Here is a 12,308-nt window from a genome sequence, read left to right on the forward strand (position 1 = left end):
CCCATCCATACACACATACACACACAATCTTTCAAAGTCCTGTTTGAATTATCTGATTTTATCCTAATTAATTTACACTAATTAAAAATACAAAAGATAGCTAAGTAGATCCTTTCTTTCAACATCTTTTTTTTTTTTTTTTTTAAACAGTTGCACCTGTAGCATATGGAAGTTCCCAGGCTAGTAATCTGAGCTGCAGCTGCAGGCCTACACCACAGCCACAGCAACACAACCTGAGCTTATTTGCAACCTATGCTGCAGATTGAGACAATACCAGATCCTTAACCCGCTGAGTGAGGCCAGGGATCTAATCCACATCCTCAGAAACAATGTTGAATCCTTAACCTGTTGAGCCACAAGGGGAACTCTGACTGTCATCATTTCTTTTTTGCTTTTTATGGCCGTTCCCAGGCTAGGAGTCGAATCAGAGCTACAGCTGCTGGCCTACACCACAACCAAAGCAACACCAGATCCTTAACCCACTGAGTGAGGCCAGGGATCAAACCTGCATCCTCATGGGTACTAGTCGGATTTGTTTCCACTGCACCACAATGGGAACTCCTGACTTTCATCATTTCTAATCCAAGAGTTCCCTCAAAAGGAAAAGGGGAAGAGGAAATGCAATCAACAAGCTATTTCTTTAAAACAAAAAAACTTTAGTTAGCTGCAGGAAAAGTTTAACAATTTAATATGCATCGAGACAAAGATTTACAATTCCCCTAAATAAAGCATTTGGTTCTTTCTTGGTAGTAAAGATTAAGGAAAAGCATATCATCAAATGAAATACCCCCATGTAACTCATCTGCCAAAAATGCACTTGCAGATTTTGCTCCTTTAAAAGGGTATTTTACTCACGTTATGTATGGCTCCTGTCTACCAATAATGACAGAGAACAATTATTACAGGAGGAATGTAAGTAAATAAAATCCCATTAAAATAAATTTTAAGAAGGACCCTCAACTCCAATGTTTGGTACAGTTAGTCATTTCTCCCTTGATATTTTCAAAGTACAGGTAAGAAAACTACCTTTATCTAATTCCATCTTATCCCATACTAGAAATCAGAGCTGTTTTATACATAGATCTATCCCCATTTTCAAAGAGCAGGTAGTAGGCATACAAATGTTTGTTAACTAATAACATAATCAGGACATTAATTATAACCATTTCCATGAAAATAATTGCAAAGAAAAAACAGTATTTATACATAAGGTCTGAAAGTCAACAGCTGAAGACTAACCTACTAAATAAACGAATTTAAAAATACAAAATAGTAAACCAAGGGCAATGGTTACTAATCAGAATTTGGATAATAATCTAAGGAGTTACAGCAATTAAAGTAACAGTGGATGTTATAATAGATAATTCCCAAATGTGGCATAATATGTTTACTTTTATTTCATGTCTTGATGAAATTCAAAAAGTCCTGTTAATGATCAGCTGGGGGTGTGAGGAGGCTGGAGATGACACAGGCTGACAGAAATTCAGCTCTCTTGGACCCCTCCTTCCAAAGTTGCTCTGGCAGACAACACCCAGCCAGCAGGCAGAGAAAACAGAGTTGTTCAAGGGAAGTGTATGTTTGCCAGGAGTGAAGAAACACTCAACACATCTGCTTAATTTTCTACAGCAAGTTTTTAATCATACAGCTACCCCCAAGTGCAAGAGGGCCTAGTATGCAAAAGTTAACTGGGATCCAAGAGGAAAAGAAACAATCTTGGTAAAGAGCAAGCCAGTCTTCACAAAGGTTTTAAATTATACATGCTGGAGCACTGCCCCAGGTGATTCCCATTCAGTTATACCAGGACCCCCCCAAAATCTGAAGTTCAGATGGCCAAGTGATTCTAGTATATGCCCAAATTAGGAATAACTGGTTTAGAAACACAGGGCAAATAGGAAAAGTATTTCCATGGAAAAGTTTTAAACAATATGTGGATAAAAAGAAAATTAAAAGGTGGATGGAAAAAATGAAATCTTTGTGCCTAAGGAATAACCTGGGAAATTCTCCCCTCCTTGGCCTGTGACCATCTCTCATGGCACTCTTCCCAACTCTAGTGGCTCCCTCAAACTAGCTCCTATTCTTTGTGCCCTATCCACCTAGGCCCCCTAGTCAAAACCACAGAAGTCAACAATAAATAGGACTTCATAATTAAAAAGCTTTTGTGCTTCAAAGTATATGACAAAGAAAGTAGAAAGACAGGAGTTCCAATTGTGGCACAGTGGAAATGAATCAACTAGCATAGTATCTATGAGGACTCGGGTTCAATTCCTGGCCTCATTCAGTGGATTAAGGATCTAGCATTGCTGTGAGTTGTGGTGTAGGTCTCAGACACTGCTCGGATCCTGCGTGGCTGTGGCCCGAAGCTTTAGCTTGATTTGACCCCTAGCCTCGTAACTTCCATATGGCACACCTGAGGCCCTAAAAAAAAAAAAAGAAGAAAGTAGAAAGACAACCTACAGAATGGGAGAAAAAAATTGCAAATCATGTATCTGATACATAAAGAACTCCTACAACTCCGTAATAAAAAGAAAAATAGCCAAATTAATAAATGGGCAAGGATCTGATAAAAAAGATGTTCAACATCATTAATAACCAGGGAAATACAAATCAAAACTACAAAAATGATACCACCTCACAAAACAGGATGGCAGACAGTAATAAGTATTACTGAGGATGTGGAGAAATTGGATTCCTCATACACTGCTGGCGGGAATCCAAAATGACAGAGCCACTCTGGAAAAATGGACTTGGAGTTTCCTCAAAGGCTAAGTACAGAGTAACAATATGACCCAGTTAGTCCACCCCTAAGTATATATTCAGGAAAAATAAAAACTTGAAAAATAAAAACTTATGTTGACAAAAAACTTATATACACAAATGTTCATAGCAGTATTATTTATACTAGCCAAAAACTGGAAATAATCCAAATGTCCACCAACTGTTAAGTGGATAAATACAATGTGGCATATGATACAAAAGATATCATTCAGCAATAAAAATACTGATACATGCTACGACATGGATGAACCTTGAAAACATGCTAAGTGAAATAGGCAAATTTTAGAGATAGAAAGTATATTGGTTGTTGTTTACCTCTGGGGATGATAAGGAGTTTGGGGAAGTAACAGGTTTAGGGTAAGAAGTTTCTTTTGGGAATGATATAATTGAGGTGATACTTACATAGCTCTGTGAATATATTAAAATTATTAAACTGTACAATTTAAATTGGTGTGTGAATTCTATCAATAAAGCCATTTAAGGGAGCTCCCTGGTTGTCTAGTGGTTACGACTCGGTGCTTTCAGAGCTGCACCCCAGGTTCAATCCGTGGTCTGGAAACTGAGATTCCACATCAAGCTGCTGCACTCAGTGACCTCCCCCCCCAAAAAGCCCATATAAAAAGAAAAAGCTGTAACTCAATAACAAAAACAACCTGATTAAGAAATGGGCAGAGAAACTGAATAAACATTTTTCCGAAGACGACATACATACAGATGGCCAAACAAGCAGATGAAAAGATGTTCAATATCACTAGGGAAATGCAAATCACAAAACAAAAAGAAAAAAGAAAGAGAGAGATCACGCCTAGTAGAATGGCTATTATCAAGAAAGCAAGAAAGACAGAGTTCCCATTGTAACAAATCCGACTAGTGTCCATGAGGACGTGGGCTGGATCCCTAGCCTCACTCGGTGGGTTAAGAATCCGGCATTGCCATGAGCTATGGTTAGGTCGCAGACACGGCTGGGATCTGGTGTGTGATCTGTGGCATAAGCCGGCAGCTACAACTCTGATTCAACCTCCCAGCCTAGGAATTTCTATATGTCACAGGTGAGGCCCTAAAAAAACACAAAATAATAAATAAATAGAAAGAAAGCAAGAAAGAAACAAGTGTTAGCAAGGATGTGGAGAAAAGGGAACCCTCCTACTCTGCTGGTGGGAATGTAAATTGGTGCGGCCAGTATGGAGAAACAGTATAAAGATTCCTCAAAATACTAAAATAGAACTACCATATAATCCAGCTATCCCACTTATAAGTATTTACCCAAAGAATACAAAATACTAATTACAAAAGATATACGCACTCTATGTTCATCACAGCATTATTGACACGTAAAATACAGAAACAACTTGAGTGTCCACCAATAGATAAAAGGATAAAGATTTGGTATATAATGGAATACAACTCAGCCATAAAAAGATGAATTCTGCCATGTGGGACAACATGGATGGACATGAAGGTATTGTGCAAAGTGAAATAAGTCAGAAAGAGAAAGACTAATACTGTATGATTTCACCCATATGTGGAACATAAAAAACAAAACAGACACACAGAGAACAGAGTAGTGGTTACCAGAGGGGAAGGGGTGGGGGCAGGTGAAAAAGGGGTAAGCATGCTGTAGTGTATACAGAAGTAGAAATATATGTTGTACACATGAAACTTACACAATGTTATAAACCAATGTTATAACAAAAATATATTAAAAAAAGAAAAAGCTATCAAACTTTTTAATTCAGAAATTGATGCAAGAAAAAAGGCTGCCTCTCTAGACTAATTTATATTTCCTATAACAATACAAAGTTTGTGGGGCTTTTTTGATACTTTAGGTAAAACAAAATTTGAAAAAATGTAGTATTGAACTTTAATAACCTTCCTTCTAGACAAGCATTTGTTTCAAAAGCAACTGCTACCTGATTGCCCTTTTAAAACATTTTAATTGTCCTGTGCTGCATGTTTTAATATTACCTGTGGCCTTAAATCCTTAAGAGTATAAAAGATGTATCTTTAAGTTTATAATAAACAATGAAACCATCACAAATTAAAAACTTAAACCAAAATTTACTGGGTAAAAGTGAACTTTAGTTGAGGAAGCAGTAATTCTATCAAGACTTTCCTTTGTATGCCAATCAGTATACACAAAGAATCCTGGCAACTTTTCTTAAGATCAGTACCACATAAGGAAGGTGGATGAATCACTAAAAGTATAATCAAGAACTAGGGTTGAGGATAGGAATGGAAATCAAACCTAAAGTACTTAAGAATGTTAATCATTGTGTACAACGTACTATAAGACTTTAATAAAACATTATTGGTTTAAGTAACTGGACATTTCATTAGTTTTTACTTTAAACTGGAAGTATTATTGTGTGATTGGTTTGATGTGAACTGTCCACAGGAAATATTATCTACAACAAAAAGTCTTAATCCTAAATTATTTTCTCCAGGCACAGAGTATTTTCCAGAGGCATCCTACTCTAGTCCAAGTAGAGTACATTCACTGAATATGAATTTTACAGTGGACCAGAAAAATAAAAAGGAAATAACATAAAATGCTGAGAAACCTAATACAACCCAAACCTAACTACTTGGATTATCTGCTTTTCTCACTACTATAATCAATGTTCAATTGCATTTTCATGTTTGACCCTAGCGGGACTATGCAACAAAAACTGTCAATTGTTAAATGAATGTAAGACAATTGTACACATAACTGAGTCATTATCATAGCTATGAGGAGCCTTTAAAGATGCCATCATTCCCACTGAAACTTTTGGTTAGTAATTAATATACTCAGTTTGTACTAAATTAAAATGGCTTATGTATACTGAGTTACAGCAGTAACCACCTAACCAGTCTTGGATATCCCCATTTGTCTTTTATAATCTACTCTTCTAAAACCTATAATATAGAGATTACTTAACTTTAATCTCTGTGCCATGGGCCCCTCAAAGGATTTAGTGAAAGTTATGAACCCTGTTGAGGTAAGTACATAAAAGCACATTCCTCCTAAAGCCCTTCACAGACCCTAGGTTAAGAAAGCCTCGCTTGGACTTCCCACCACCTACCAATCAAGTCCAAACTTCTTAACCTTGTATTCCAAGTACTTCAAAATGTAGTCACTAGTACTTTATAATATAGTTAATTCAACTAATCTATTTTCCACCCTTTCCACCTACACACACCAATCCGGTCTATCTCACTACCCCAATAGATATACACCATCCTTTTTCTGGCTTGCCTTCAAAGTTCTCTCTTGCTGCTTTCCTACACAAATGTCTGCTTTCAACAAATCCTTTCTGTGAACCTAAAGTACCTCCCTGGCCATAAGGGCTTCCCTTGCCTACAATCAGATCATCTGGTCCTTTCTGAATTCAGTCATGTTATCTACACCTCTTATGGAGTTCTCTATGTTCTACACTGTATACAAGGTCTCCAAATTGAAAAAAAAAAAAAAAAGACAAACGCAGGACACATTTACTTTTGAACTACATGTTAATTATGTTTCCAAATAATATGCTACATGTGCTTTTCTTCAACTTCTATAAATCTTTTCATGTGACCTTATCTCAGACACTGTGCATCTGTGTCTTCACTTGTTTTCTAGCCAATAAGATTCTTAGGGGCAGACACGGTGGCCACTGCACCTTTGTGTCCCCCATGACCTCCAACACAAAGCAAAGAGTCAATATAGAATACTTCAATATCTGGGCATTAGTGTTTTTCAGGTATTTCATACATTCTGTATAAGATTTTTCAAGGATCACCTTTTTTAAATAAGCTTTTTCAAGGATCTTTTTTTTTTTTCCTTGTCTTTCTAGGACCACACCTGCGGCATATGGAAGTTCCCAACCTAGGCATCGGATCAGAGGTGTAGCTGCCGGCCTACACCACAGCCACAGCCAGCTCCAGATCCGAGTTGTGTCTGCAATCTGTACCGCAGCTCACAGACCCTTAGCCCACTGAGCAAGGCCAAGGATTGAACCCAACTCCTCATGGATACTAGTTGGGTTCGTTACTGCTAAGCCACAATGGGAACTCCAAGGATCACCTTTATTTTTATCTCCCTACTGAGAAGTCAAATAATGGACACTTGACAAGTAAGAACTTACTATCCAAAACAGTGATTTTTTTCCCTCATCCATACAATATCTGCTTGTTGATATATGCCAACTTGTGTTCAAAAAAAAAACAAAACCTTAATATATCAAGATTTCTTATCTAATGACCACTAATCCAGGAGAGAACACAAAGATGGCTCCTACACAAAAATAATCCAAATGTGAAAGCTATTATCCTTTAGTACTACTGCAGACAAAGTTTTAACTCTAGTTATAAGACAAGCACAGAAAATGGAAACAAACCACATCCAGATTATATATATGCACACTACCGGAGGCAGTAAAACAACACAAAAAAAAAACAGGAACATTTTAAAAAGAAACTCTTAAACATGATATAAAAGTTTATGATCAACAACTGATTCATGCTGCTACATGGATGAACCTTGAAAATCTTATGCTAAGTGAAAGAAGTCAGATGTAAGAGGCCACATATTGTATGATTCCATTTATACGAAATATCCAAAATAGGCAAATCCAGAGACAGAAAGTTGGTTTAGTGACTGCCAGAGATAGGAGGAGAGGAAAACAGAGTGGCTAATGGCTTTTCAGAGTGATGAAAACGTTCTAGAATTAGATAGTGGTAATGGTTGTACAATTTTGTGAACATATTAAAAACTACTGTACACTTTCAAAGAGTGAATTTTATAGTATGTAAATTATACCTCAAATTTTTTTAAGTTTTTGACCATTTTGGCTATTTTAATCTCAAAAAAACTTTTTTTTTTCTTTTTAGGGCCCCACCTGCAACTTATGAAAAGTTCCCAGGCTAGGTGTCGAATCCAAGCTACAGCTACTAGCCTATGCCAAATCCAAGCTGCAGTTACTAGCCTATGCCACAGCAACTCAAGATCCAAGCCATATCTGCGACCTACACCATAGCTCTCCCTTTGAATTTTTCTCAAGGGTAACTACCAACTTGCCAACATTTACAAACAGAAAATTCTCATAAAAATCTGGATTTCTGGCTTCCTACAAAAACTGGAGTTCTAAAAATACTAGGCACACCTGCACAGCAACAATAGCTGGGAGGTGAACAGCATACATACCTGCTATTTGCCACTGTCGCTGAGATACTGAAGCAAAGTGTCAGCTGCCATTTAATTTCCCAGCTGTGAGTTTGTTATCCCGAATTCAAAAAAAAGACCATCTACCTTTCTTATTACAGTATACCATGAATCACAGCTGATGAGTTAAAATGTAATCCTACAATCCGTCAAAGGGTACACCTTTCCAGCTATAAAATGAGTAAGCTCTGGAGATCTAATGTACAGCCTGGTGACTATAATTAACAATGCTCTATTATATACATATAATAGAAAAGTAGATCTTAAACATTATCTACACACACACAAGTGGTAATCACATAAGGGGATGGAGATGTAAACTAACCTTACTGTGGTAAGCATTTCACAATATACACATTATTAAACCATAATGTTACACTTCAAACACATGTTATAGATCAGTAATATCTCAATAATACTGGAAAATAAAAAAATTTAAATGTAACAACGTATGATTACATTTTTACTAACTGGAATGGAAAAAACCTGACAGTGACACCTGTTGAATAAAACCCTGCAACTGTTACAGATCTGTGCTATATAAACACTTTAATGGGGGAGGGGGAGAAATCAAGGAAAAAGTTCATCATGTTTCTACTCCTACAAACAGGAAACAAGTTATTTTCATTTCACTTACACCTAGAAGTTACTTTTACCTACTGATAGAAGTAGTACAGTAGTAACTTCTTACTCCCATATTGGTATTGGCATAAAATGAGGGAAAGTTGTCTTATTCAGATCATTGACTGGATATAAAAACAAACTGCTTCATTTACTTACTGATTTCATGAATAAGTCATACAGAACCTCCTTAATATTTATGTGCAAAAAGAAAAACAACCCCTACCATGCTCAGCTTCTACATAGTACATCGTATTTACAAAGATGGACGAAAAATAGGGGGTGAATATAGAAATAACATAGAAAAGTAGATTCTACTACCTCCTATCTCAGGTGTAAATGAAGACTTTAATGCTATGTCACATACCTGCCAGCTTTAAAATTGTGTGCTTATCCTCCTTTCCTCCAAATAAAGTAATTCATCTAGTTGAACTGACTGTCCTCTAGATGGGAAAGGTTAAAATATTATTTGCATTCCATTTCATACTTACCATCACTTTTAATAGCTAATAAAATATCAACATATAAGACAACTTCTAAAAGGAGCTATTCCCTTTAAACCAGGTGAAAACAAAACTCACTCCTAGAAGTCTTCCAAGAGAGCCCAAATGAGCCAATTACTAAGCAGCTAAGAGGTTAAACACCAACATAGGCAGCACTCCCCCCCAGCCATGCCACTTCATTAACATGCCCAAACACCTTCAAGTTTATATGTGACATTTTACATGTTATTACTATTGCTGAGCATTAAGAGATACTATACAAATGAAGCAGCATCCCAAATGCTTCAAAACAGCAATTCCTAAATACACAAATGCAAAAGTGCAATTGGATTTTATGTCCAACTGAAAATACAATCTTGTTTTTGTTTAAACCTGACAGTGGGAGTTCCCCTCCTGGCTCAGAGGAAACAAATCTGACTAGTATCCAGGTTTGACCCCTGGTCTCGCTCAGTGCATTAAGGATCCAGCGTTGCCATAAGCTGTGGTGGTAGGTCCCAGACACTGCTCGCATCCAGCATTGCTGTGACTGTGGTATAGGCCGGCAGCTCTAGCTCTGATTTGACCCCTAGCCTGGGAACCTCTTTGTGCTGCAGGTGCAGCCCTAAAAAGCCAAAAACAAACAAAAAACCTGATAGTGAATAAAATAGGATGCTCTCCTAAAAGTTCACCAACTTTCTAATGCACACAATGATCCAAATAACTTTCTTAAAAGCACAGGACAGGAGTTCCCGTCGTGGCGCAGTGGTTAACGAATCTGACTAACCATGAGGTTGTGGATTTGACCCCGGGAAGCTCAATGTGTTAAGGATCCGGCATTGCCATGAGCTGTGGTGTAGGCTGCAGACGCGGCTCGGATCCTGCACTGCTGTAGCTCTGATGTAGGCCGGCGGCTACAGCTCTGATTGGACCCCTAGCCTGGGAACCTCCATACGCTGCGGGAAGCGGCCCTGGAAAAGGCAAAAAGACCAAAAAAAAAAGTACAAGACAAAACAAAAATCCTCACCTCAACTATAAGCTATAGAAGCACAAAGTGCCCTTAGATTGGTAAAAGCTAATGAAGAACCCAGATCTTGAGTTTCAAACCATTGAGTATAATGTGAGTAAACTGTAAAGGAATTAGCAGGAATTGGTTTACGTTTTATCTGTTACTCTTTAACAGTGCTGCCCCACAGAAGTTTATGGTGATAAGATGTTCCATATCTATGCTGTCCAATACTATGGTTAAGAGCCACACAGGGTTACAGAGCACTTGAGATGTGGCTGGCAGAAATGAAGAATTAAATTTATTTTATTTTAAATGAAGGTTAGATCTAAGTTGCCACATGCCGCTAGTGGCTATCACATTAGACAATGCAATTCTATAATTTGAAATACAATGTTTAAACGTGACTAAATAGAGTTTTGCAAAGTATCACGTCCTGACCATGTTAACACCAGCTAAAATCTTCCTGATACCAAATGATATACAAACTCATCCATCAGCCTCAACAGAAAAGTCGTCTTATGAAATGACATTGCGAAATACAGAATTTAAGGTACAGGAGTTCCCGTCGTGGCTCATGGTTAATGAATCCGACTAGGAACCATGAGGTTGCGGGTTGGATCCCTGGCCTTGCTCAGTGGGTTACGGATCCGGCATTGCAGTGAGCTCTGGAGTAGGCTGCAAACGCGGCGCGGATGCAGCATTGCTGTGGCTCTGGCGTAGGCCAGCGGCTACAGCTCGGATTTGACCCCTAGCCTGGGAACCTCCATATGCCGTGGGAGCGGCCCAAGAAATGGCAAAAAGACCAAAAAAAAAAAAAAAGAATTTAAGGTACAATATTCACTAAGAGGCAATATTGAAAAATACATCTCACGTTTTCCCCCAGTGTTTTTCAAAAGGAGAGTTCACTTTTGGGATAATTTCCCAATGCATATGAATTACCGTCCCTTCAAATCTGTTGAATACATTCTGTTCAGAAAAACAAATGGCAAAAATAAATTTTCGGCACTAAGAAGTCTACTGCGACTTGGACTATTTCACACGTTAATTTCCCTTTTTCTCAAGGAGAAATAAAAATGTCTGAAACCTCTGCATCGCCTGAAAGGCCTTGTTACCTAGCCTTCCATATGTACAGTGTACAAACCATTTTGATATAGCTGCGATTTCTTTCCTCAATCCAAGAGAATCATGACTCTTTCCGGCCCTTCAGGTATTCCGGTATTCAGCTCTTCCTAAGTCTAGAAAAGTAGCCAAGATGGTGCACAAGATGTCAAAAGAAAACAAGTCTGGGAACTTGCACAAAGAATAACTAGTTCCTGAGCAAAATCAACTGCCTGGAGAGAGGGCCTCGAACCACCTGGCGACGCCAAGAAGCTAGCAAGGTCGTGACCCTCGGTCACTGCCGCGGGAGCGCCCCGCCCGGCCGCGGGGAGCCACCTGTTAGGCCCGAGCCTCACCTGGAGGAGGGGAGGCGCGGACCCGGACGAGGACGCCCGGCGCGGGCGCGGACCCGCCCCTCTGGCGGCGGCTGCCGGAGGCGGCACGTGGGCTCCCCGGCCGGGCTATGCTGACAGGCCGGCCGCCACGACCCTCGGGGCGCCCCCACCTTCCCCGCACCGCCCTGCTGAGAGGACGCCCTCGGCCCACACCGCTCGCCCTCCCTCCCCGTCTCCTACCCCCGGGCCGGCGCGTTCCGCCCGCCGCCTCTCGCCTACCTGGTCACGGAGTTTGAGAAACGCCATGGCGGTCGCCGCCGCCCGACCACCGCTCCCGCCCCAGGAGCCTCGCCCGCGCCCGGGGCCGGCGGTCGGCGGCTGTGCGCCGAGGAGTCCGCGGGCAGGGGGCGGCGCCGCCTCCCCGCCTCCCCGCCGCCAAGAGGTGAGGAGCCGGCGGGTCCCGCCTCCTCCTCAAAGACTCCTCGCCCTCCTCCTCCTTTCTTCCTCTCTTTCTCCGCCGCCTCCCCAGCTGCCGCCACCGCCGCCTCACGCCCCCTTCCCGAGACAACCAGGCAGCCCCCGCCGGCGCGCCGTTCCAGCCCGCGGCAGCCGCGGCATCCAAACTCCACTCCACAATATTACCACCACCGCTCGCCGCGATTGGCGGCCGCGCGGGGGAGAGGCCAGAGTAAGCCGAGCGCCCATTGGTCACGCCGCTGCGCTCACTCGCCCCGCCCCCCCGGAGGGGTGGGCGGGGGAGGAAGCGGCGAGGGTGGGCGCGGAGCCGGGCTCGCGGGGCGGGGGCG

General features: G+C 40.7%; 1 protein-coding gene across 2 annotated transcripts in view; it reads right to left on the bottom strand.

Moving 5' to 3' along the window:
- The window catches only part of ANKRD28 (ankyrin repeat domain 28), a 222,888-nt gene extending 210,936 nt beyond the window's left edge, over positions 1–11,952 (bottom strand). The window contains exon 1 of one of the 2 annotated variants that reach the window (XM_047768705.1): positions 11,782–11,952. In XM_047768705.1, coding sequence (XP_047624661.1) covers positions 11,782–11,808 — 27 coding nt within the window. In that variant the 5' untranslated portion in view covers positions 11,809–11,952. Of the gene's footprint in view, positions 1–11,210; positions 11,611–11,781 lie in introns of those variants that run through there. The other variant, XM_047768713.1, reaches the window with a different exon arrangement.
- Between the last annotated feature and the right edge of the window lie 356 nt (positions 11,953–12,308).

Source organism: Phacochoerus africanus, chromosome 1 (assembly GCF_016906955.1).
Source record: "Phacochoerus africanus isolate WHEZ1 chromosome 1, ROS_Pafr_v1, whole genome shotgun sequence".
Lineage (NCBI taxonomy): Eukaryota > Metazoa > Chordata > Mammalia > Artiodactyla > Suidae > Phacochoerus > Phacochoerus africanus.